Source organism: Hesperophylax consimilis, chromosome 8 (assembly GCF_061612785.1).
Source record: "Hesperophylax consimilis isolate HC1 chromosome 8, BYU_Hcon_1.0, whole genome shotgun sequence".
In the NCBI taxonomy this organism is placed as follows: domain Eukaryota; kingdom Metazoa; phylum Arthropoda; class Insecta; order Trichoptera; family Limnephilidae; genus Hesperophylax; species Hesperophylax consimilis.
Window position 1 is genome coordinate 15,731,490 of NC_142843.1, and position 27,759 is coordinate 15,759,248.

Here is a 27,759-nt window from a genome sequence, read left to right on the forward strand (position 1 = left end):
ATTTTTCGGTACTAAAATAAATAAAATATTATCTGTAGTTTTCAAATGTGGCTGAAAAATAGATTGTATGGGAATTGTCACATCTGTTTCACCTTAAATAAGAAAATTGGAAACATACTTTTTTGGACACGAGATCTACTGTTCATAGAGCTACTAGTTATTTCAATAACATTTTAAGAATAGCTACCCGCTGTCAGATACAGTCATGTTAAACTTATTTTATTTTTGGCCTACTGTAACATAGTTTTAAGGTTATTCTATGAAAAAAGTTAGGGGCTTATTATTTATTATTAATCAACAAATTCAAAATCAGATTAATATAAAATATTTATTGAAGTGTCATACATACATAATTTCTCATTTTGTTAATTTTCACAAGTATAATAATCAGAATTCAAAATCAGATTAATAGAAAATAATTTATAAAGGTTCATACATACATAATTTTGTATTATGTTCATTTTCACAAGTATAATCAGAATGTGTGGTATTTTCATATTAAAATACCTCAATATTTTAGATTGCACTAACATCTTGCATAACAATATGTAATACACGTTTGACAGTGGCGTAGCGACCAGTCAGGCAGTCTGGGCAGTTGCTCGGGGAATACATACAATCTCTGCTCGGGTGGTGTGAGTGTTCAGGGAAAGGTTACTGTTTAGTTCAATTTTTTTAACTATGACGGTAATTATTGTGACTGATGAATTTATTTCTTATACAAAAATCATTTCAAGCACTACACCACAAATTTATAGCACCTGTAATTTAAAAATATTTGTAGGAGTTTTTACTTGGGATAAAAACGAAAAGTTAATTATTGTCTTCTTGAATTTTGGAAACTGCCGATCTCACCTTCTTGATGAGGGCGCTCATCTGAATGTACTTTCCAGTGGAGTCTGGCAGGTTTTCAAAGTTGATGACATCGCAAATATCTTTTGCGAAATTGATATCGGCGGGGAGTTTACTGATGCCGCTAGCCATGATGGGGGTCCCCAGGGTGCTCTGTCGCACTCCTCCCAACCGGGGGGTCACGGGGGAACTGACAACACTGATGTTCGTACTGCTGGGGTGGCCAGGGGTTGAAGATTGAACGGGAGTGGAAGATACTCTTGGTGTGGAGGTTAAATTAGGAGTAGTGGTGGCGCTGATGGTTCCTTCACGGCCGCTAGCACCCCTCACGGGAGTTGCTGGTGTTTGGTTCAAGTCTTCAGCTGACTCTGGCTTGGGAGTTGAAGGTGCTCCATCCACACAGATGGAAGTGTTCTCACCGAGGGCGGCAAGGAGTTGCATCTTGCGAGTCTCAAGGTCATCCAGGGTTAATTCTTCTTCCTAAAAACATTATTTTATACAAAATGAAAAAACATTTACTTAAATAGCGCGGGGTAATTACTACAACTATGTAACTCCGAAATCTACATATTCGAGGAACACATAATAACTATATTTCCTCGCCGATATTCGTCACAACAGATATTAAGTACCCCCGCAACAGTCCTATTAAAATTCTATTTAATTTTATTCTAAATTTAACCCAATGATGCTGCTAATTTATTATACTCCTGCCACCGTAAGATTAACAGTGGCAAAATCTGGAACTGCAAATAATTTTGTACTAAATAATATTGAAATATTACATATATGTTAATAGCTGCGTGTGGTTTCTAATTCCACCGTGACCAATCTCTTGGCGAGTTCACAATAACACCTTTAGTTTCTGTTTCCACCGCCACCAATCTCTTGGGGATCCAAAGTAACACCTTTAATTCCTGCTTTCACTGCGGCCAATCTCTTGGTGAGGACAAAATTACAACTGTAATATTCTTGACTCTACTGCGGTCAACCTTTTAGTGGAACCACTGTACGTAATAGTGTTTTCAGACTCAATAAAATACAAGATCAAAATAATTGAAATCCAGAAGAAGTGTTGCCATTATTATTATTAGCGCATCAGCAGAATGTTGCCTGCGCATTAAATAAGAATTATTATTAAGACAGTACCATCACAATTCATTATCTTTAAAATAACTTATTAACCTCCTGAACGCCAACGTTCAACGTTAAAAAAAACATTTCTCTGAATATAACTTGCTATTCTGGGGAAACTACAATAGAATAATACAGGTAGAACATATCCTATTTTTATAAACACATCATCTGGTAAGGCGGTACAATTCACAAAAACATAATTTTGCAAAAAACAAGTGACAAACATAGAATAAGACGGCGTACGGTGAAAATTTAGGGTCGGCACAAAAAGAGAAATAGAGCTTGATATGCTTTAACAAACTATTTTTAATTATCGTTATTGATTTTTGTGATATTACACCGTGTTGCACTTCCTCCTTTAGCAAACATTTCAGACAACCTTGCTGTGTCCATCATGAGGGCAAATGTAGATTGTGGTGCAGTGATACAGTGTTGCCTGTGTTAATCCTCTTAATCTCAAATCATTTCAAACTATTTTTAGTTTAATATTTTTTTGTATCTATAAAATCTACAATAGAGACGCCACCAACTGCTAAATGAAGTGTGTCAAATCGAAGTCATCTAATGTATTATTATTGTATTTACAAACCTGTATATCGGGGGTGGGTGGTGCTCCCTCTGGCAGAGTTGGAGATGGAGATCCCGGAGGGGGAGCAGGGATGTCTGGGGGCGGCGGGGGAATGTCCGGAGGAGGGGGCGGGGGCTGCGAGGGTAAGGGGGGTGGGGAGGCCTGCGGGGGCAGCGGGGGCGCAGGGGGTTCGCCGGGCGGGGGCGGCGGGGGAGGCAGGAGCAGCAGGCTGGTGGACAGGCCTAGTCGATCTAGAAGATAAAAAACAACTCAATCAACGCATTGACATTGTAGCAAAAAAAACTATATTGACGAACAAGTTACACCAAGTCAGGTAGAATGCAAAGCGTAAAATTAAATTAGGTAGCAAAATTAATTGTGGTACTTAAGATTTATAATTATTTTTTTTTTTTTTTTAATATTAACTCCACACAGGAGGCCCTGAAGAAAATAATTTCCCTCAGGGCCTATGTCATCTTTGGGGATGCTGTGTGGAGGGTCTTTTTGTGGAGAGGAAGGAGTGAACATGGGTCTTGAAGAGTCCCATGTTGTAGGAGGGAGGGAACACAGAGGCCGGCAGTTCGTTCCACAGCCGAGCTGTTGAACTTAAGAACGAATCGTAGAAGCGACCCGTTCTCATGTGACAAATGTCAACCGTGTACAAATGTTGGGCGCGCGTTTGGCGTGTATCCTGACTACGCACCGGTGCCGAAGGGATCAATGACGCTAGTTCCTCAGAGCATCTTCCATTGTAATACCGATAGAACAAGGACAGCATACCTACCTGACGCCTGTGCTCTAAAGATTTCAGTCCGTTTGTTAAGATTGGGGAATCTATCAAACGGACCGCCCGTTTTTGCACAGAGTCAAGGGTTTTTTTCAGGTATTTTGGGGCTCCGAACCAGAGATGGCTGCCAAATTTGACAGTAGGGCGCACTTGCGATTTGTACAGGGTCAGCAGTTGTGTACTATTAAAGTATTTACGGGCCCTGTACAGTTCGCCCAGCTTCTGAGAGGCCAACTTTACTCTGGCTTCGATGGAGCCCCCGTACCTGAGCTGGTCACTTATAGTTACACCAAGCATATCAATGGAAGGCCTGTTCGGAAGATTGCTTCCGTTGAAGGAGACTAGATTATAATTTGGATCCCTTTTAGACGTAATCAGACAGGATTGGGTCTTTGAAACATTAAATTCGACGAGATTATTTTTACCCCAGGAGGAAATACTCTCGAGATAACCGTCCATTCTCTGCTTCAAAGCCCTCCGAGCCGTTGGAGCTTGTGTGCCCTTTGGGGGCTTGTCAAACAAAAAGCTATCATGAACTGTACTGTCATCCGCGTAACAATGAATCGGTGCACATGTCAAAAGGTCATTGATGTGCAACAAAAACAAAGTCGGAGACAGAACCGATCCCTGTGGGACGCCAGCATTTATAGAGTGCGAGGAAGAGGTGAAACCGTCAGCAATCGCCTGAATCGACCTATCCCTTAAAAAGTCAGCAATCCACGTACACAGGGATGCGGGAAGTCGTAAGAAGGCAATTTGTTGACAAGTCCTCGGTGCCAGACCCGGTCAAAGGCCTTGGATATGTCTAGTGCGACCGTTTGGGTCTCACCGTGACGTTCCAGGCACCGCCCCCAAACATGCGACACATACGCGAGAAGATCACCGCACGAGCGGTTCCGCCGGAATCCGTATTGAGGTCGTTGATAATTTTGTTCTTCTCGAGGTATGTGAGCAGTTTGTCGTTGATCACACGTTCCATCACTTTGGACAGAACTGATGTGATCGCTATGGGGCGGTAGTTGGCCGGGTTGGAGCGGTCACCTTTCTTGGGAATAGGGTGAATGACCGCTTTTTTCCAACCAGAGGGCACAGTGCCACACTTCAGGGACATTTTGAAGAGCTTTGTCAAAACTGGAACTATTTCCGCAGCACACCTCTGCAATACCATGGCAGGTATTCCATCAGGTCCACTAGCTTTGTTAACATCGAGCCCCCGTATAACGTGGAGTACATCCCGATGCCCGATCCTCAGCTTTTTCATATAGAAGCCGCAGTGAGGAACCGACGGCAGAACAGCACCTCCGTCATCGAGGGTCGAGTTTTCCGCAAACATTTTCCCTAATAGGTTAGCCTTTTCGGTGGCGGTGTTTGCTAGTGAGCCGTCATGTCTGGTAAGAGGTGGCAAACTGGGTTTGCAAAAATTCCGACCTATCGAGCCCGCAAGCGACCAGAATGCTCTGCTGCCTTGCGGGCAGGCAGCCAGCTTTTTGCTGATCTGCAGGTCGTGTTCGAATTTTGACCATTCTCTTGCATTCCTTTGCCGATTTGTTGTATGCTGATCTGCTTTCGGGCATTCGAGATGTGTTGTAGGCTCGGTAAGCCGCGTTTTTTCGTCGAACTGCTTCGGAGCATTGTCGACTGAACCACGGCTTTGAACCCACACCAGTTTCTTTAGTAGTCGATTGTATGAAGCCATCCATCGCCGATTTTATGACTTCACCAATCTCCTGGGCACATCTTGAAGGGTCCGAACAAACAGCTGACCACCGAAAAGCGTTGAAATGGGCCCGCATATCGAACCAATCTGCTGACCTATAGTGCCATGAGGCTAACGGGGATTGATTTCGTCACTAGGCAGTGGTCGGATGATCCCAGAGGCGTTGTGACGTCAATCTTATAACCGTGTGGCACAGTAGTTAAGAATAGATCTAACAGATTGGAGCGGTGAGTCTGGACATCAGGAACCCTTGTAGGCTCCTGAACCAGTTGCTCTAATCCGTAGCAAATGGCAAAGGATTCCGCCTGTCGGCCAGCCGAGTCCGTTGGGCCTGAGAACTTCAACCATGGTTCGTTATAAACATTGAAGTCCCCCAGAACAATAAACTCGGCCGAAGGGGTAGCTGGGCAAGAGATCATCAATAGTGTCTCTCAAATGTTTGAAGAGCTCGGAAATGTCTGATTTGCTATGGTTCGGTGAGCGGTATAGACATGCGTAGAATCTTGCCGTACTGGCAAGATTGACGCGCACCCACATTACGTCGAATCTGGAGTTTTCCAGACTCAATAGTCGTACACAGTTGACGTCAGCTCGACTATAGAGGCAGACTCCTCCTTTGAGTCGGAACTTGCTTGCAAGGGTAAAGCCCGGGCAGTCCAGATAGGAGGAGTCTGGCGGCTCGGCTATCTGAGTTTCGGATAGGAAAAGAAGGTTGGGACGTTGAGACAAAAGATGGTGATGAACGGAATTTAAATTTGTGTGCAGGCCGCGAATGTTGGCAAAATTTACCAACAGTTTTGGCCCGCACCGGGGACGCCTGCTATTCGCCGCTGTAACGATGTTAAATTTGTTTTGTGTTATGTTTATGATTTTAAGTTTTTTTTTTTTTTTTTAATTATTTTTTTTTTATGAGGTGAAAGGAAGGTCTGGAAAGGAAAGGTATGAGGGGTGGGTAGGAATCTGGGGTTCAGGCTGTCCAGGAGTGATAAGCGTTTGGTTCCAGCCCACCCACTGCGGTGCTAGGCGATAGGCTGGGAGAGTCCGGCTGGAGAGGGCATCCAATGCGCCCCAAACGCTGCTGCTGGGTCCCCTCCGGTCACGAACCGGCACAACAGCAGTGGCGGGGTTTTTTCACTCGCTGATGGGGCAGTCCACCCTTAGTTGTGAGCCTGAGGGTCGGGCCCCTGTACTATCGAGCGGCCCGGACAGCGGTAACCGGTTGTAAAGGGTCTCCCTCAACCAGCATCTCCCAACCGGCCCGCCACGCAGAAGGTGGGCCGACACACCCGCCACCAAGACCTGGGCAAACCTTAACCCATGAACCCGGGCACCCCTGCTAAGTCACCAAACATAGCGAACCACTTGGGGTGACCTGTGGCAGAGGTGTTGGTCATCCAATAAATGGTTCCCAGGGCGGCGGTACCCATTCCCGCCTACCAAATTAATTTTTAAACTATAAAAATAATATTTCAATAAATAACTGAAGTCTGTGATAACTAAAAAGATCAAAGAATTTTAAAGGATTTTTACAATATTTTTCAATAATATAAATTAATATTTATAGAATTTTTTTTCTTTCCGCCATAGCAGCGGCACTTTAGAAATATGGAAAACCATGCATGCCGCCCCTATGGCGGCACTCGAGTGCTAAGGGTTAAAAGAGTTGGAAACTAAATACATATTCATTTTTGATATTTCAACCAATCAATTTACGAACGATTGCAATTTTAGCCACTCAATAGCATACATAATCAAAATAATATCAAACATTTTTAAGACTTATTACTAACATTTTTATAGTTCTGTTGATAAATCTTAGTAAATGACAAGTGATGAAGCGAACTCCCTACTATAACAAAGATGGTGACATCCGTGGCCGTGCGTACTCGGCTACGAATCCACGAATTGGCGTCCGCAATTCATTTATTTACCTGTGTTATTTCACAATGAATTAATTAATTAATCAAGTTTACATTTTTTTAATTAGTTTCTATGACAAAGTTTGTAGATGATTCTTTAGTGAAAATTTTAAAAAGAAAAATCATAAAAAGATCGGAAGAGATAAGGAAGACGGTCACATCTAGGACTTAGACCCTCGCCTTGCTGGGGCACCGCTCTACCAACTGAGCTAATGGGACCCGATCTCCTTCGGTCATATTTAAGTGTATCATACTTCGAATGAGAACTACCGACATTATCTTCATTTTCTCACCGTGCATTTTTATTGGCTGTTATATTTACGTATTATCGCAAGATTCAACTCAAACTAAATGCTATCTAGACAGTGTCTTGGATAAATATATCCTATTTTTATTTAAATGTGCGACATCTATTGACTTTTCTGCAAGTCTAGGATGAATATTTATCTTCGGAATAACTTATGAGTAAAACCCCAAATTGTAATATATAATTATAGGAGACAATATTAGCGATCCTTAAACGAAATTGAAACAGAAAAATCAGCAAAAGATACGGTCACATCTAGGACTTGAACCCAGGTCTCTTGCCTTGACGGGGCAAGGGTCTCGGGTCCTTCTTCGGTCATATTTAACTGTAACATACTTATGATAGCAAGATTCTCTCATCCATATTTTTGTTTTTTTTTTTAACTATCCCACAGCTAAGTGGGGGAGTAGTTAGTACCCAAAATTACTATCCTCCTTATATTAGTTTAAATATTTGACATATCATTTTAGTATTTTACGTATTTCTGCGCAAATACATAATTGACTGAATAATTGGGATTTCTATAGTTTAACAATGTTGACCGCCGATATGGTTTTGTTTTTTAGTGTAAAAAAAATGTTTTTGCATTTTTAGGTTTTATATAATAGAATAGATACAAGTACGTATTTCAAAATTTACTTTGAAGAAAATGAAGTGAATTTATAGAGTTTTGTGTTATGTTATGTGTCGGTCACGGGTGAATGACGCGGCGCAAATGGAATAATATTATAGGTGGCGCCGTGTCAGCCACTCTGTCTTTTTTTAAATTCAAATGCTTATTTTCCCGTAGAAGAATATTATCATTTAGAACACGTTGGCGAAGTATCCAACTTATTTTGGGTACTCATTTTTATTTATTTAAATTATGATTAAAAAGTAAATCGCAGGTTAATAATATTCAATAAGAATTCGACTTCAGTATTCGAGCTCAAAGCAAACTGTCAAAGCAGCACGCGCATACAATCCAGTGGATTAGTAGTAGAGTATTTGATTCTGTGCATTATACATATGAGCACTAAAGACGGTTTTTGTACGTTGGATGCTGTCATTAATATTGTATAAAGTTGACGAAGATATTGGCTTGCAGGTCTCAGTGTGCAAGCGTGGAAAGAACGTACGTTCTAGCATTCTTGGATACGGTTTACAGATCGCTTCCACACCTTTTTTTTTTATTTTTTTTTTTTTAGTTTTTTTTATTAGTAAAAAAAAGATACACGAATTACATAATATAACAATTACATAATATAATGACACAATATAGTAGGTTATTAATTACATAATATAAGTATTCGATGTACCCCCATAAATAAGCAGGGCTTGTGTGTATGGGGGTGTTGTTATATTTGTTTATATTTGGTACGATTCAGTTCAACTGTTCGGAATACTTTTTAAGGTGGCGTTTCCGTTAACACTATGCAGGTGGGTGATGTATGCAGATCATTAATATTTATCAAGAATTCATCTAGGTTTTTTGCTATGCTTCGGATGTTCATATGTAATATTAAGAATGGGTTATTGTTTGTAATACACCATTTATTGACTTCCGTAATATTTTGACATATTTCTTCGGTTATTTTGTATTTTTCGTCAATTTGTTTTATTATAAAATCGGCCATTTTTAATTGTAATCAATTTTTTCTTGAGCGAAGGCAAGCATTTTCATCCTGTGTTTACATTTTTCGCTATTTGATTTGTGGTCTGTTGTATTTGTGGTTTTGAATTTTAAATTAAGTTCTGTGCAATTTATGCATTTTGGTGTTTCGTTTTTACTGTTGCAGTCTTTAATGTTGTGCTCACCCGCACAATGAAGGCATTTTGGTTTGTTGGGAAGTTGAAGACAACGCACTGCTGTGTGCCCATATTTTTGGCAATGGTAACACTGCATTAGAGGGTTGCAATCTTCAACTTTTATTTGGTAAAAACCAAGGTTAACTTTTTTTTTCGTAATTAGCAGATTTCTCAAATCTCCACTGGTTTCGAGGATGATATTTTTTTGTAGAAATTTTTTAATTGGTATGGTTCCTTTATATTTTATTTTATTTGGATCCTTTTCATATATTATTTTTATATCTTCATTTTGCAGAATTAGATCCGATATAAATTCTTCATGTGTGTATTTTTCGTTGATTCCTTTAAAGATCATGCACGGTCTTTTTTTATCAATGCTTTCAATTTGTATTCCTTCAAGTTTTAATTTTGTGATTTCATTTTTGATGTTGGCCATATCATCTGCTTTTTGTAAATTGATTATTAATTCATTTTTTGATGTCTTTCTGATGCTACTTACTCCGATTCCTAGTTTAGATATTTTTACATTCTTCATGATTGTTTCTTTTATGTCTTCATTTTCGTTTTTAGTTTTTATTATAACGGGGAATACTGGAATTTTAGGTGTCGTGTATTTTCCACTTGTGATGTTAGCGTAACTTCTCGTAGTTGTTTTATTTTCGAGATTTTGATATTTTTCTAAGTTTTGATTTGTTGTGATTATTTTTTCTAATTTTTGACTGTAGTTTTCATTAATAATAATTATTTGGTCTTGCAATTGAATTATTTTATTTTGTAGTTTTAATTGTTCACATTTTATTGCTTCTTCCACCTTTTTAATATTGTTTTCCAAACTTTGTTTTATTTTCGAGTCTTTTACAGTTGTTATTTTATTAATATCGATTCTTATGTTTTCTATTAATTCCTCCATATTTAGTTCCGTTCACTCTTTCGGTCGAGTGGTTATTGAATTTACATGGCTTATTAATATTGAATTACAATAAGAAATAAAAGTCTATAAAGAGATGCGTCAGCTATTTGCTTGGTACCTAATTGATACCTAACCTCAAATCACAAAAACAAAAACATCACTTTTTGACACAATATCATTTAAAGTATACGATTTACACTGCGTAAAATAAAGCGAAATTGTGTTTGGTCGCATCAGCACTCCGGTACATGCGTTCAATTTTGAATTTTACTTGTTTTTTTTTATAAATTTGCGCGAACATTTGACAAAACGTCAGACGAACTCATAAGAGACCATAGACATGTGTATTTAGACTCGTCCGCGCTGTTTGTATTGTGTCGTTTTTTGTGCGTACTACACAGAAACGGGACGATAATATGCACAATGTCTTATAATAATAATATTTGTATGATTTTTTACAGCGCCGTTTTTGTAAAAAAATCACATTAAGGTCGCTGTAGAACTATTAAAATCTTTAAATTGCAGTATTACTGTTTACGGCTAGAAGTCCAAATCTTTTTACTCTAAAATGCAAGGGATGCGGAGCATCCACAGCATGTATAGACGGACCGCGCCTGGTATATATATATATATACCAGGTGCCCGGAGCAAGTGGGACTATAATATATATGTTATAGTCCCACTTGCTCCGGGCAGTTGGAATTCTTGTATTTTAAAAATACCTATAATAAAAACAAAATTTCTACACTTTTAAACTTAACCTTTAGAGTACATAAATTACTTTAAGTTAATTAATATTTTAAATATACCAACATTAGAAAATAGATGAAAAATAAACCATTAAAAATGAACCTTTTTGTTAAAATTGTAATATGTACTCTAAATTGGATTATGGTAAACTCCTGAATTTAATCAAAACATACCTAAATGAACGACTGGACAGACATTACCATTTTACATAAGTGAACTACCAACTGTGCCAATTGTTTCTTTCTAGTTTATAAATTATGGTTAACAATTTTTTATGGTCGTTTCATTGGACATTGCAGATTATCTATTATTACGTTACGTATTTTGTTAACTCTTGCGCACTTTTATTATAAAAGAATTTCATTGTAATTTCTCAAAAAAAGATGTACTATATAGTATGAAAAAGCCTATCAGGGCATTTTTTTTAAAGGAACAAACATTCCCGGGTTACGAATAACCTGACAGTATTTTAAAATCTCCTACTACCACCACAGTAAGCGGAAAATGTTGCTTGTGTTGTGATGGAGGACTTAGCCAGCCGAAGAATTGAACACACTACGCCTGGGTGGGACCCAAATGCGATGTCAACTCAGCCACCGACCGGTCGTTTAAAACATATATATTTTAAGTTTTCTCCATGTAAAATTCCTCATACCATGGTTGCCTTCCTCATCAATGTCCATGTCAGTGTGGACGTTGATGTCCTCGGGATGTTTATCCTGCGGGGGTGGAGGCGGGGCCACCAGCTTCTTGCGGCGGTAGGCCTCCGCCCTGCGCGGCGCCAGACGCACCAGCATTGCAGTCTTGCTGTCATTCTCCGACATGGGCGGACAGTTGTAAAGGTCGCACTCCTGGAATGAGACAAGATACTCAGTATTCAACATACAGGAAACAAATCCCATTGCCAAAAGCATAGTTGGTAGTTGGTTGCAGTTAAAACCACAATCTCTAAAATTGATAAAATTTAAATGGTTAATTAATTAATTATTTTAGTTTTTTATGTTATTGGAAAACCTGTAAATATAGCCTTATAATGATAAAATATGTGGGGTATCTCAGTTATTCGCTGGTTAAAATGTTTTGTTTTGCATCTTAGCACGCCGAAGGTTAACATTATTTCGCTGATAAAAACGTTTTGTTTTGCATCTTGGTATGCCGAAGGTTAACATTATGCTCAAGCATCGCGAGATAAAATTAGAAGTATGCAAAAAAATGTAATTTTACTACAATGGCTCCGTGCATAAAAAAATCTGGTGAACAGCAAAATTATGTTTATATAGTAAATCTCATAATATACGAGTAAGGTGAATAAGGGTAAGTGAGTGAGAATACAGAGTAGCGATAAGTCGTTCATGAGCGAGCCGCACAATTGACTAAACTGTACCACGGCTCAATTGAACGGTTACCCTTTTTTTTCAGGAGATGTTATATATGAAAATAGCGCCATTAAAATTATCCAAGTATTAATTGTTAATACATATTTCAGAGATGTCAACGGCATCTGACAGTCCGACATCTGGACTAGGACATAAGTAACTACACCTTCGAACTACCTAATAGCTTATTTATCTTGTGTTACGAGGCGGCTTACCGGTACCAAGAGTCGTACGATCATTCATTCGCTGAGAGCTGGGAGCCGTATCGGAGAGTCGTATCGGGCGAGTTGAATTGTGCAAACACAGTATTCACATTGCTCATACTCTCTGAGCTCACGGCTCCCTTTCAATTGATTTGACTCTATGAGCTATATGAGAATATTGAGCTGGTATTGTGGCTCCTGCTCTTAATAAAATGAGTCATGACCCATCACTAATACAGAGGCGAAGATACTTTCCACCTACCACAAAAGGCTAAGTTTTGAACTTCCATCAATGAACATCTATTGCTTGCAGAAAGAATTAATTCATATCTTTAACCCTTAATAGGGCACAATTTTGGAATTTCAATTTAGGCAAGTATGCTACTACAGTAAAACCCCGTAAATTCGAAATCCATGGGACATCAAAATCAAAATTCGAATGAATGAATTCCCACATAATTCAAAATTTTAAGAATACTAGCTTTTTGACCGTTGCAGGCAACTAATGGGTAAAAATGTGGTGCGTGGTGTAGTATTTGAATGTAGATGAGGCGAGGGTGTGGGACTGCAAAATTTTAAAAAAGAAATGTGTATTTGGAGAAAAAAAGGTGCCAAGGAGCTTACCGATCATTTTTTCACCGAGCCGTTCGGAGTGTGTAGGTCGATACGCGTAATTTGATACCCATATCGTATGTACGGTTTTTGTCAGCGACACTCTTGAAATGTCACAGGGAGTTTTATTTTGGAAAAAGCATTGCTCAATTAACACGTAAAATTTTAAAACTTATAAATAACAAAATGTGGTAAAAGTTACGAATTCCGCTTCACGGTAAAACGCAATATTTCACTTTCAAATAAATGGATTTAGCTTTATTACCTACCTACGAACTAATTCAGTCAAAGAAAATAAAATCTGTAAATATTAAATTAATATATACAGGGTGTATCGGCACGTACCCGACAAACTTTAACCAGCTATTCCTTAGCATATTTGGAGTAAAAAATCTTATGTGCACTTTGCTGTCCGGTAACGTTTTTTTTTAATAAAAAAATTATTATTCATATTTTCACCACATGTCACCACTGTTTTATCCTTTGATAAAGTTTGAAAACCCATCTGGCAAATATTTTATTCGAATTCCGTTGAATAATGCACGTGTGTACCTATATTGGCGCACGTTTACAGTCACAATGAAATAGCACGGCACCATTCGTCTCATTTTTAACTATTATTATTTAGTGTGTGCGAAAGAGCGAAGACGCTTTTTGACACACTTGCTTATAACAGCTGTTTAACACGAAACGCAATGCCAATGACAGTGATGTAGTGTGGAAATTTTAAATTTTTTTGTTTTTAATTGAAAAAAAAATGCTACCGGACAGCAAAGTGCCCATAACATTTTTTACTCCAAATGTGCTAAGGAATAGCTGGTTAAAGTTTGTCGGGTTAGTGCCGATACACCCTGTATAACCTGACCTAATCTAACTGTGATTTTCTATAGGAAAAAAATGCCCCTTTAATAACGCCTGCTCGCGTCCCCTTTAGAGTTATATCCCAGTTTTCAAATAGTATGTGGGCTACGCTAGGTTTGTATAGACTGGTATGTGATTTAATTCTAATACCTATTTTCCATGTTATTTTCTGTAACAAAAAATTGCCCCTTTAATAACGCCTGCTCGCGTCCCCTTTAGAGTTATATCCCAGTTTTTAAGAAGTTTGTGGGCTACGCTAGGTTTGTATAGACTGGTATGTGATTTAATTCTAATACCTATTTTCCATGTTATTTTCTGTAACAAAAAATTGCCCCTATAATAACGCCTGCTCGCGTCCCCTTTAGAGTTATATCCCAGTTTTCAAGAAGTTTGTGGGCTACGCTAGGTTTGTATAGACTGGTTTGTGATTTAATTCTAATACCTATTTTTTATGTTATTTTCTGTAACAAAAAATTTGCTCCTTTAATAACGCCTGCTCGCGTCGCCTTTAGAGTTATATCCCAGTTTTTAAGAAGTTTGTGGGCTACGCTAGGTTTGTATAGACTGGTATGTGATTTAATTCTAATACCTATTTTCCATGTTATTTTCTGTAACAAAAAATTGCCCCTTTAATAACGCCTGCTCGCGTCCCCTTTAGAGTTATATCCCAGTTTTCAAGAAGTTTGTGGGCTACGCTAGGTTTGTATAGACTGGTTTGTGATTTAATTCTAATACCTATTTTTTATGTTATTTTCTGTAACAAAAAATTTGCTCCTTTAATAACGCCTGCTCGCGTCCCCTTTAGAGTTATATCCCAGTTTTTAAGAAGTTTGTGGGCTACGCTAGGTTTGTATAGACTGGTATGTGATTTAATTCTAATACCTATTTTCCATGTTATTTTCTGTAACAAAAAATTGCCCCTTTAATAACGCCTGCTCGCGTCCCCTTTAGAGTTATATCCCAGTTTTCAAGAAGTTTGTGGGCTACGCTAGGTTTGTATAGACTGGTTTGTGATTTAATTCTAATACCTATTTTTTATGTTATTTTCTGTAACAAAAAATTGCCCCTTTAATAACGCCTGCTCGCGTCCCTTTTAGAGTTATATCCCAGTTTTCAAGAAGTTTGTGGGCTACGCTAGGTTTGTATAGACTGGTTTGTGATTTGATTCTAATAACTATTTTTTATGTTATTTTCTGTAACAAAAAATTGCCCCTTTAATAACGCCTGCTCGCGTCCCCTTTAGAGTTATATCCCAGTTTACAAGTAGTTTGTGGGCTACGCTAGGTTTGTATAGACTGGTTTGTGATTTAATTCTAATACCTTTTCCCATGTTCTAACCTAACCTAACCTCAAAAACACGCAAAATTTAAAATGTTATAAGTATGTTTGCATGTGAATGAAGCAATGAATGTGTGACCACAAATGTATTAAAATATATGTGTGTTTAAAAATAATTGAATATTTTGAGAAAAAAAAGAGCCAAGGAGCTTACTGATCATTTTTTCACCGAGCCGTTCGGGTTGTGTAGGTCGAGACGCGTAATTTGATACCCATATCGTATGTACGGTTTTTGTCACTGACATTCTTCAAAAGTCCCAGCGAGTTTTATTTTGGAAAAAAACATTGCTCTATAAACACGCAAAATGTAAAAACTTTTATTGGTAAAAGTATATAAAAAAAAACAATTAAATAATCCGTTTTTAATAGTAAATAACTTTGCCAAACTTCTGTGATCCTGGTAGATTACAGCGTCCTCGAGGTAATTTTTGGCAGAAATGGCTTTATAAGAATTATCATTATGGAGGAAAAAAGGTGTCATTTCAAACTTAATTTAATTTTTTAAAAAAATTACCGAAAAAATATTTACATAACGCAATTAGGTTTTAATATGAATGGCTCCCAGGCTAACCTTACCCAACTTCTGCGCTCCTGGTACAAATTATAAATTTGCGAGACGCTATTGATGTAGTTTTTCACTACGGGGCGACGGTACCCGTGTCAAATTATTTTTACCAAACTTTATTTTATTTCGTTCAAAAGCATTATCGATTTAAAAAAAATAAACGGCCAAAGTAAGAACCTACACAGATTTTATCGTTTCTTTGAATTCACATCCCTAAAATAAAAGCACATCACTTCGGTGCTAGTCTATGATTGGCTATTATTTCTGATTGGCCAAAAGCCCGACTGTTGGCATTTTTTGTTAAAATAGCTAATGTCAAACTTTAGCCTGTTATTGTGAGACATTTTGAACCGAGCGCCATATGTAGGACGGGCGAGAGAGGCGCACGAAAAAAAAATTGAATCATTTCGCGTTCGGGGTGCGTTCGAAATTGAATAAAAATATAAACGGTGAAGGAGAAAAAGTTTTACAGATCGGTGGCGATCGATGAAAACGAAACATTGCGAAAATGCACCAAAATTTGGCCGTTTCGAAACCGCGCGTTTGGCAACACTCGTGATTTCTCGCCGGGAAACGTCGATTCCCAATCAGGAAGCTCTGACAATTCAACGGCCGCAAATCAACTTTTTGTCAGAGTGGGGCCGTCCTGGCGGCGGGAGAGCGCACTGAGGCGCCTCAGTATGGCGCGCCGCGAGCGCTTCCAGTTTCCGCCGCCAGAAGTTCCTCAAATTTTTGTCGACATCTTGCCACGAACGAATCCGGTCGAGTTACTGCTATTTTCCACTGACTCGTTTTTTCTGTTTTTCCACGCCGAATTGAACCCCGGGTTCTGTGCCGACAGAGAGGCGTCTCGGTCGCTTTTCGCCTGAAGCCCGAAACAAATGAAAGGCAACTTTTTTCCGAAACGCTCTGCAAGCGAAAACGAACCTCGAGTCGTATCGACTTGAGGGGGAGAGCGGTCGCTTTTCGCATAAATGCCCCCGAAAAAAAACAAAGAAACTGAGTATTAATATATGTATAAAATACTGGAAAATCAATTTCCTCGGCCACCCTATCAATCACGTCTTAATCCCATGTAAATCGAATTTTTGCTGCCAATCTTCATCGCGGACGGTTCTTTAAATTCAGATATTCAATATAAATTCGCTAAACTACGATACATTTTCATATAAATCGAAATTTCGGGGCTAATTTCCATGGTAGCCAACCTTTTCAATTCAGATATTCGAAATAAATTCTTATAAATACAATATGTTTACTTGTAAATCGAAATTCCGGGGCCGATTTCGGTCGCGGCTGGCCCTTTCAATTGAGATATTCAAAATAAATTCCTAAAAATATGATATATTTACAGCTAAATCGAAATTTCGCGGCCGATTTCCGTCGCAGCACCCACCCTTTAAATTCAGATATGAAAATTCATAAAAATATGAAATTTTTGCGCGTAAATCGAATTTTCGTGGGTGATTACAGTCATGGCCAGCTTTTCAAACTCAGATATTCGGAATAAATTTGAAAAAATACGAGACTACTGTGTAAATCGATTAAGATTTTCAAAATAATAATATGAATTAGGACGATGTATAACCACGTAAAGACATTTTACGGCGTTTTACCGCCACGGCTGTCTGCCAGATTCAGTATTACAAAATTATAATATGATACGATATATTCGCAAAAATCGAATTACGCATTTTTAACAGTTTAAATATTTGTTATGAATGATTTTTTTTTCACAAATTTGGGTAAATCTTATAATATATTAATGTTTAAATGCACTTCAATGTAGAGTGGGTCTAAAACACGAAATGTAGTGCCAATACAACACAACCACCTCACGACTCTTGATTTCTTGATTGACTTCTGATTGCCGAGCTTATGCTCTAAATGCTATGCTTTATGCTTTATAGTAGCAAATTTGTATAGAAACAAAACATTTGTAGTAATGTAAAGAAAAACAATTGCGACAAATATATTTTGTGAGGTGGCGGGACATTTTACCTTTTGTATGGGACATTGATAGTGCATCTTTTGTATGAGTGACTCAACACTAGTAAGATGATTGCCGATATTGTATACACAGTGTCACTTTACACATGCATATTTTTGTTTATGAATTAAAAATCCACTTACTTCTGTGTACTTGGAACTAGCGGGGATGTTAAATCCAGGAAAATCCAGTATTTTCTTTACATCGTATTTATCTTTCGACCCTTCAGTTCCTATTTCACCATCTTCATCTTCCGGATCTGCAACGGCTTTTCCCTGGGTTAATTAAAAACAATGGTTTGAAAAGAGGCTTATAAGTTGGGCATAGCACAAATGTAATTTTTATTGTGTGAAGACGGTCAACAGTGTAAATTAACAAATTCCCCAGAAACAGTCACAAATGATAAGTTTGAAAGCAGAGCTTGGTTTTTAAACCCCAACCCTAGATAAATTAGCCCGTGACAGGTGGTGTGCATTTGAAAAAGCCATTTTATTAATCAAATTTTGCTGATTGCTGTGATCACCTGAATGAATGAACAATGAACAAGTTCCTTACCAAATTCATGGAAAAAAATTATTTTAATTGGAAATTTATTACATTATATACACATATTTATTTTTTTTATCAGTCTGTGGCGTGCCTAATAGGTTTAAAATCATAGATAATAATAACGAGGGAGATAGGCCATGAACCATTATTAATATGAAATCACACGCACAAAATTGTGCAAACATTGTTCACTCATACTATTGTAAATCGCATTAAGGTAAAGCGGCGCCCCACCTTCGTTTCTACCTGCACACCAAAAGCATGACTTTTATGGGCTCCACCACTTTTACAGTCTCTGGAGCCCCAAGGCGCGCCGAAGGGCCCCCGAGATCCTGCCCGCCACCCTTGGCTCCCGACAGGTCCTCCGTGTGGTACCTCCTACAAGTTACAGTCCGTGCAGTTTGGTCATTCGGTGACAGTGACATGCCATATCTCCCTATGTTTAAAACTGACCTCTGAATCGAACATGGCAATGCCGGAATGTGTGATCTTGGCATTGTGCAGCCAGCCCGGGGGGTACCCCAGCTGCCTCATGCGGTAGATATGCTGAGGCAGCTGGTGCCTCTGGAGCCCCAAGGCGCGCCGAAGGGCCCCCGAGATCCTGCCCGCCACAAAGTCTATCTCCTTGGCTCCCGACAGGTCCTCCGTGTGGTACCTCCTACAAGTTACAAACAAACCGGTTAGCAAGCTGAATTTATTTAACAGCAATTTTTAGTGTTTATTTTTTTCAATGAGGTTGTTTCCTAAGTGAAATTTCATGTTATTTACAAATGTATCATATTAATTAGAGCATGCGGAGGACAAAACTTTTTGAATATTTTTAATATAACCAATATGTAGTACTTGAGATGTAAACCGTCAAAACGATGATATTTACAGCCAGCCAAAAAGCATGTGAAATCCCGGTACATGCGCGGCAGTAGGTACTGTCATTCGAATTATTAATTGCACTGCGTGTGACAATTGCAAACATTTTACCAATGTTTATCATTTTAACTTCATTCTTCTTTTTGTAGATATAGGAAAACTAATTTTACTGTTGTTATTAACTCTTTAGTATACATGGAATACATTTTCTTCAAAGTAAAAAATTAGGAGACCACCATAATATCACAAACTCCGCTGCCTATCTGTTGTCGAGCGGTTAAGCTCCTCGACTATGAATCTACGATGTTGTGGGTTCAAATGACGGCATAAGCAAATTGATATACCTACATAATTTTTTAAAGAAAGACAAATATTCCAGGTGTATGAATAACCTGACAATATTTGAAAATCTTCTAGTACCATCACACAATGCTGAAATGTTGCATGTGTCGTGATGGATTTAATTCATGTATAGTATTCACATTCGGTGACTCTTTTTAGAAGGGATGCTGGACAGTAAGTATATTCCCACTATCAAATATACAAATCTATAGAATAGCCCACAAACAAGATGCAATTACTGACAAACACAGTACAACAAATTAGCTTTATAAATCCTTTATGCTCTGCAATTTCAATTACAGATTTAAAATTAAATTCATTGAATAGGTTATCGAGGAATATTCAAAGGGCGCCTTTAAAATTCCTACGGCAACGGCACAAATAAAGCATAAAAGTACATTATTTATCACAATAAGGCTGCAGCTCATTCTTACACACTTAATAATAGTGAGACAAACAATGTAAGTATATCTGCTTCCTTCAAAGGTAAAATGCAATCATTATCATACATCTCTCTTATATTAAAGAATTGAAACACCGTTGCCATTGCTGTTGCCGTGCCGTTACTGTGACACTTTTAAAAGCTCCCATTGTTTCAATAATCATCAATTATTCAAACCAACTGTCAAAAATGTGCAACACAAACATATTCCTAATCGCACTAAAAATAATCCACTCGATTCATAACATGTACGCTATTCGGTGAATTATATTATACCAAATACCCTAGAATCAGTGGCGGCTCGTGACTTTTGGGTGTACTAGAGTGTTAATATTATAAAAAATGGCATTTCTGATGTTGTTATAGCTGAAAACGATTTTTTTTTTTTTTCAAAAAACGATTTTTTGTATGAAGATTTTCAGGAAATTTCAGTATAGCCGTGCGCCGCACGGAATTCCTGAAAATTTTCATACAAAAAATAAATTTAAAATCGTTTTCAGCTGCAACACTATCAATTAAGCCATTTTTGTAATTATAACTCTAGTAACCCAAAAGTCACGAGCCGCCACTGCCTAGAATACAACCCCAGTAAAATATTGGCAGTAATTACTTGGCAACTCTGGCCACTAGAGGCCACTAATTTAAAACGAAGCTGCACAATTTGCACTGCTAGAAGGCACTAGTGTAGCATATTGCAATCAGAATGTTTGGGAAATGTCAGAAGTTGGAGGTATTATAACTATTCTGCAGTATTTCTGTATTAAAGTAGTTTTTTATATGTTGGATGTTGTTGACATCCATATAAAGCATTTAATTACGGACAAAAAGTCCACTACCCATCGGCATACCCGCCAACAAGATTGGGCGGCTGCATTTCTTTCGCAGCGGGACATCGAGGCGCTAAAACTCACCTTGGGTAGATTATAATAAAATCACAATTTTTATGAAATCTATATAAAAGTAGGAAAAGTGTTTCGTTTGAAGTGCAAATAGAATCAGTAAGCATTCAGTAAAAAGCAGTAATCAATGCACAGTAGAAATCCATCTGCAGTATGCACAGATGTAACAAATAAAAATTAGTATGCTGATGGGTTAGCAATATAATATTATGTCATTAAATTGCAGTAGTGCTATTTACAGCTAGAAAAAATAAGTCAAAAGCTTTTAATTCGGAATAAATTAATAATAGCCAAGTTCTTCCCATCTCCTTTCTTTCCCCACTACCTTCAGCCTTACAACATACCGCAACTGGGGATACCATAGTCACACTGGTTCCAGACAATCGGGACTCTTGTGCGGTACTAACACTTAAAAAAAAAACTTGAAAATAAATAATACTTATTATTCATATTTTTTTTCTCTAGAGCGCAAAGGGATGCGAAGCATCAAAAGCATGTGTGAAGGGACCGCACCTGATTTCATTCTAAAAGGTGCGTAGATTCACTGTGTGTCCAAAAATACAACAAAAGCCATTTTATAAAAAATTTAGACATTTTTATAAAATGGCTTTTGCAGTGTTTTATATTTGAACAGCCGTATTTGTGGCATGTACCAGAGTGGCATTTTATACTAGTAGTAGTTCAGAATCGTTTGAAATAGCTTTAACCATGTTTGGTAACCATATCTGAATAGCCAGGTACTTCACAACCTTCGTCTACCCCGTCCCTTCCCCAATCATTTCAACCTAACGTCTTAATTGAAAACATCGTAAATAGATAAACAAGGTCAATGACCTCACCATATTACATGATGTTACTAGTGTGCAAAAGTGTGTGACGGGGATCGCTAAAACAGAGAGCTTCAGCATATGACAATTGTTTAGGATCGCTGGCCACGCTTATTTTTTTAAATAACACTTTGATTCAACATAATTACTATAAAAGCCAACTATTTACATCCGGGGGAATGGAAATTACAGCATTAAAGTTCAATTTTTTTTGCATAAAAATTTCATTTGTTTTGACAGTTCGGCCATGTTTTTTTTTTTTGTTTCACATTTATATATATATACAGGGTGTATCGGCACTAACCCGACAAACTTTAACCAGCTATTCCTTAGCACATTTGGAGTAAAAAATGTTATGTGCACTTTGCTGTCCGGTAACGTTTTTTTTTAATAAAAAATTAATTAAACATATTTTCACCACATGTCACCACTGTTTTATCCTTTGTCAAAATTTGAAAGCAACATCGCAACTCTCGCGTGTTGCTGCGAACGAAGCCCGTATTACATAATCCAGTACCAGAAAAGAAATATTTTATTTAACAATAATGATTATTCACATTTTTCGTATGCGAATCACTGATTGTCTTCTTGTATTGTACACATCAGTTTTATTTTTGTATCTAAATTGTTTCACCTCTGGAATGCTTTGGTTTCACCTCTTACGCGTTTCACGTATTAAATAGTCTAATTTTGAAACTAAGAAACTAATTAGTAGATTTCCTGAATTTATAATCGAAGTCCAATAATTCTGAGCACTTTTAAAAACAATTTTCCTCACTTAGGTACTTATCAATAATAATAATTGGATTATTTGAACAGCGCCGTTGTTTTTTAAATCACCGTAAGTGCTCTGTCAAAATGTTACTTGCTAGGCTATCCTACAACGTATATTTTTTAATAAATTTAGTTATTTACAACTTCGCGGAATGTGATTTATGAATATTATTGCTTATGTTAAAAGCCTTCCAGAATTACCGGAATATAACGAGCAGCTTGACACACTTAAGTTTATTTCCACTAATTTGAAGGTACAAAGAATGTATAGTTTTAAAAACAATCCCGATGAATCAAAAAACGGTTCATATAAAACTGCTGCGCAACACACTGAGACAAAGGAAAGCACTCACACAAACGTCATGACTGCATTGGATTGACCACCTGCAAATGAATGCTGCCAGATTGCTAATTTATTTAAACAATAATTATTAAATTTTATTTAAAATATCGCAATTTTTTTAAAAAATCGACAATAAATTACAACTATAATTTAAAAAAAATATTCTTAACCCCACGCTTTTTCGTAATTGATTAATTAATTCAGAATTTAAACGTTGCTTGAAATGACTAGCCGTATTTGGTGACCAGATCTGAATATCCAGGTTCAGAATTTAAACGTTGCTTGAAATGACTAGCCGTATTTGGTGACCAGATCTGAATATCCAGGTTTAGAATTTAAACGTTGCTTGAAATGACTAGCCGTATTTGGTGACCAGATCTGAATATCCAGGTTCAGAATTTAAACGTTGCTTGAAATGACTAGCCGTATTTGGTGACCAGATCTGAATATCCAGGTTTAGAATTTAAACGTTGCTTGAAATGACTAGCCGTATTTGGTGACCAGATCTGAATATCCAGGTTCAGAATTTAAACGTTGCTTGAAATGACTAGCCGTATTTGGTGACCAGATCTGAATATCCAGGTTTAGAATTTAAACGTTACTTGAAATGACTAGCCGTATTTGGTGACCAGATCTGAATATCCAGGTTCAGAATTTAAACGTTGCTTGAAATGACTAGCCGTATTTGGTGACCAGATCTGAATATCCAGGTTTAGAATTTAAACGTTGCTTGAAATGACTAGCCGTATTTGGTGACCAGATCTGAATATCCAGGTACTTCCTCACCTTCCACTCCTTCCCTTAGCCATAAAACTTACCCCAATTCAACATAAAAATTGTTTAAATTATCGGATGTAATGAAATGCATAATAATTAGACCCCAAAATACTTAATTATTCAGGGAAATAAACCCCTGAGTCATCAGTTGGAAATACCAACGACATTAAGTGAAATTAACAATGCAATAATCCTATTATTGCATTGTTTAAAATTTCACTTAATTATTAGCATTAGCAAATAATATTGGGATTAGCAAATAATAATTTACGACAATTTACTCGGAAATCAATAAAGCCAGAATAATAAAAAAAGAAAGTTATCACTTACGTCGTCTGTAAGTGGCTTTACCAAAGTTTGATAATGCCGTCAGAAGGTGAAACAGCTGTCACGCGTAATAATAATTACAACTAGCAGAACTTGTTTATAAACACACTGTTTTTATAAATTTTTTAATAAGACTGTTAAAATAAAAAAAATCTCTAAATTGAAATGGAGTTCTACAAACTAAACTTAAAATCAAATAAATTTATTGCGAAGGTTCAAAGTACTGTACTGTAATATTATATTAAATAATTTTTACGTGTTTAATTATTGTTTAAAGTCAGATTAAAGCGATTAAAAAACCCACCTGGCAATTCTTATTCGAGTTTCGTTGTTTTTACGTATTGGCGCGCTTACAAGCATCAGTCGTCTCATTTTTAACCATTAATATTTAGTGTGTAGGAAAGAGAGAAGACGCTTTTCGACACACTTGTCGAAAAACTTGTTGAATGCCGACGGGCATACTCTTCTACAGATTTTATTAAATATTGATATGTAGGTAATATTGATGTGTAAATGAATGACATTGTGAGAATTTTACCAATAAATAATAAATGAAAATGCGGACATGTAGTTTATGTTAATTTTTTTATTGGAGCATTTGTTCGAAGTGACTACCATTATTTTCGATGCAAGCGTGTAGTCTTGTTATATTTTGATTATTTAAGTTTGCAGGATTTGCTTTAATTTCTGCAGCGGCTTCCATCACTCGTTCGAGCAGTTGCTCTCTTGAGGCTATTGGCTTAGCATACACTTTTTCCTTGAGAGCCCCCCACAGGTAGTAATCCAGGGGGGTCAGGTCGGGTGATCTTGGTGGCCAAGCAATGGCCGGACTTCCACGGCCTATCCAACGACCAGGAAACTCGACATCCAAGTAGTTCCGCACGGCAATCGAATAGTGTGGTGGGGCTCCATCGTGCTGGAACCACATTCTCCGTAGTAATTCGAGGTTCACATCTTCCAGAATCTCGCCCAGTTGCACTTGTAAGAACTCCAAATACATCGGTCCATTTAGTCTGGGAGGCAACTCGATTGGACCGAGTATTTGATTTCCCAGGATTCCTGCCCACATGTTGATGGAAAATCTGTCCTGGCTCGACGACTCCCGAACAAGCTTGGGGTTTTGTTCAGCCCAATGGTGCAAGTTGTGCACATTTAGCACTCCTGTTTTAGTGAACTGTGCTTCGTCGGTAAACAATATGTTTTTCATGAAGTCTGCATCTCTTATGACATTATGCAGCATTCTTCTGCAGTACACGACTCTGGAAAAGTGGTCATTCTCCATGAGGCCTTGGCAGCGCCTATAGTGAAAAGGTTTGAGCCCGTGCTTCTTCAGAACTCTCCATACCGCCATGTGTTCCCTGTGTCCTATCATCAGAGCGACCCGACGCACGGACAGCGTGGGGTCTTCGGTAATTAAGTTCAGGATTCTCTCCTCAACTGCCACAGGAACGATGTTGTGTCCTCCGCCGGCGCCTTCAATCCGTCCGATGCCACAGTCACGCAATTGTTGATACATCTGAAACAAAACAACAAATAACAACTGCTTTTATTATTCAGCTCAGTAATAATGTCAAATAAACAATCGCGGGCTTTTTCACTCATTTTATTTTTAAAGAACACTTATTTTAGGCACATATCAGAAAACTTACGTTTTCTCTTCATTTATTTCATTTTTTTATAGTAAAATGTATAACAAAGTGTTTTAAATTATAATTTTCTTAACTAGGTACGGTTGATATCTTGGATTCACAGGGGTGAAATTGAATTCAAGTAATTTAAATAATCCCATGGTGAGAAAGGGAGTGAATTCAATTGCAGTGAATGATGCATTTATTAGAGATTAAAATTAATTAACTTTTTAAAACGCCGTTTAGTGACCACTGAACACAAATCACCTAAAGTACAATTTACATTTTTAAAGTTGGTGGCCCCTTGTTATGTTTTTAATGTTCCCAGTTTAAATTTCAAAAGCGCTTTTTGGCATTATCAATGAATGTAAATAGTTTCAATAAACAATTGATAGGGTACAAACCTGGACAAAGGTAGCATGGTGTGGGACGCGTCTTCCAGGAAACCTCATGCGATACTCCCTTACGGCTGCTCGTGAATTTCCATTGCAAAATCCATAAACAAAAACAATATCTGCTTGCTCGGCAGGTGGATAATTGAGGGGCATATTTCAACAGTAAAAACTTAGATAACAAAACAAAAACGAAACTAGAAACTTGATGACATGCGAACTCCCAAAACAGCACTGACCACTGATACGAGACGGGGTGGCGGGAACCACACGGGACTTGAGACAGAATATGTGTGAAAGAGATGACAGTAGCGCGGCGTTGCCAATTATTTTACCCCTATACTGTGGGCAGTAGCGGAGTGTGGAAATTTTATTTATTTTTTGTTTTTAAAAGAAAAAAAATGTTACCGGACAGCAAAGTGTACATAACATTTTTTACTCCAAATGTGCTAAGGAATAGCTGGTTAAAGTTTGTCGGGTTAGTGCCGATACACCCTGTATATATTGAGCGTGGCCAGCCATTCTAAAAGTTTACCCATCATTTTTATGATAAATATCCGAGTTGACTCGTTCAATTGACTCACCCTGGCCTAGTCATGGCTTTCCGCTTTTCGTTAATCCTATTGAAGTTTCTCGGAAGAGTGCAATCTCGAAGCGTGTGTTTCCCGTCACAGTTAAAGCATTCCTGGGCTCGCAGAGACATTCGTTTCGCCGGTTTCTTTTCCGGAGGGTCTTTACTATCCAGAATTTCAAAGTTCTAAAACAATATAAAAAAATATTATTCATTATTCAAAAAGAGCAGACATAAATTTTAATTTGACATCGCCGTGGTCTGCTTTTTTCTATTTAAATATGTTCTTAATGATCATCTTGTAGTCAGTGGTCATGAAACTGTTTTTATTTTAAAATTTTATAATAATTACCTTGCTATAAGCTGGCACGTCCATGTCAGCATAGATTGGTACGTTTGAAGGATTGGTGTCCATAACAAATAGATTTGAATCATCCAGGGTATCATCTTTAACAGTTGAATCGACTGTCCAAAAGTTTAATTCCTCGTCCGATTCATCATCCCTTTCCATATTAGTTGTAAATAGGTCTAATAACGCTTCTTTTAGCAAGGGTTTAAACTTTTTGGCGGTAAGTTTATTCCGAAAGCGTATGGTAAATAGTGGGGTTTCATCTTCATCAGTGTTTTCAGGCGAAAGTAAGGAGATTTCAGGTGAAAGTAAGGCGATTTCAGGCGAAAGTACAGGATTCACAGAGCGAGCATTGCTGTTCTCACATCCTGCGAAAGATGTGGCTGAAGGACTGTCACAAACTTCTGCATCGTCATTATAAACGGGTAAAGAGAAAGGTTCACTAGATTGACTCGGCTCACTGTCGATCATCGGTGTAATATCAAAAGTAGAATCTCCAGTTGCAGCATCAACATTTGGCGAAGCTTCGTCACTCGAGGAACTTGATTCGATTTCACCATTTTCCAACTCAAAAATCATGTCGTTAACCCCTTTTCTTCTAGATTTCGGCATTTTAGATTAATTGGAGGACAATAAATTATAAATCTTAACTATCTAATAACAACTAGTCATAAGCCACAACATAGATACACCACTCACAGCCACAACCTCGTAAAAACGCAAGTGGACGCAAGGAACGCAAGCAGGTTGAAAATTAACATTACCATAAATAAACCACTCTCAAAGTTGAAAGTGACGTTTCTCCGGCGATGCCAACGTGAAAGGATAAGAACTATTTTTATTGTCTATGGTTCTTAGTTCTTACTAGCCATGTGACTACTCACGGACTGGTTGGTAGAAAATGTATGATACGTTTATTACGAACTTTAGCCATGGACCTAATAACGCTTTTGTAAATTCATGTACATAATGATAATTACATGAACTTAAAC

General features: G+C 37.7%; 1 protein-coding gene across 1 annotated transcript; it reads right to left on the bottom strand.

Moving 5' to 3' along the window:
* Positions 1 to 309: 309 nt before the first annotated feature.
* LOC149421612 (zinc finger CCHC domain-containing protein 8 homolog) lies at positions 310 to 27,539 on the bottom strand. The gene is made up of 7 exons (XM_089634456.1): positions 26,771 to 27,539; positions 26,432 to 26,604; positions 18,683 to 18,887; positions 17,824 to 17,955; positions 11,391 to 11,586; positions 2,579 to 2,808; positions 310 to 1,332 (listed from the first exon to the last, which is right to left on the bottom strand). The coding sequence occupies exons 1-7, from the start codon at positions 27,377 to 27,379 to the stop codon at positions 814 to 816; spliced, it is 2,064 nt and encodes a 687-aa protein (XP_089490582.1). The 5' UTR covers positions 27,380 to 27,539; the 3' UTR covers positions 310 to 813.
* Positions 27,540 to 27,759: the final 220 nt, after the last annotated feature.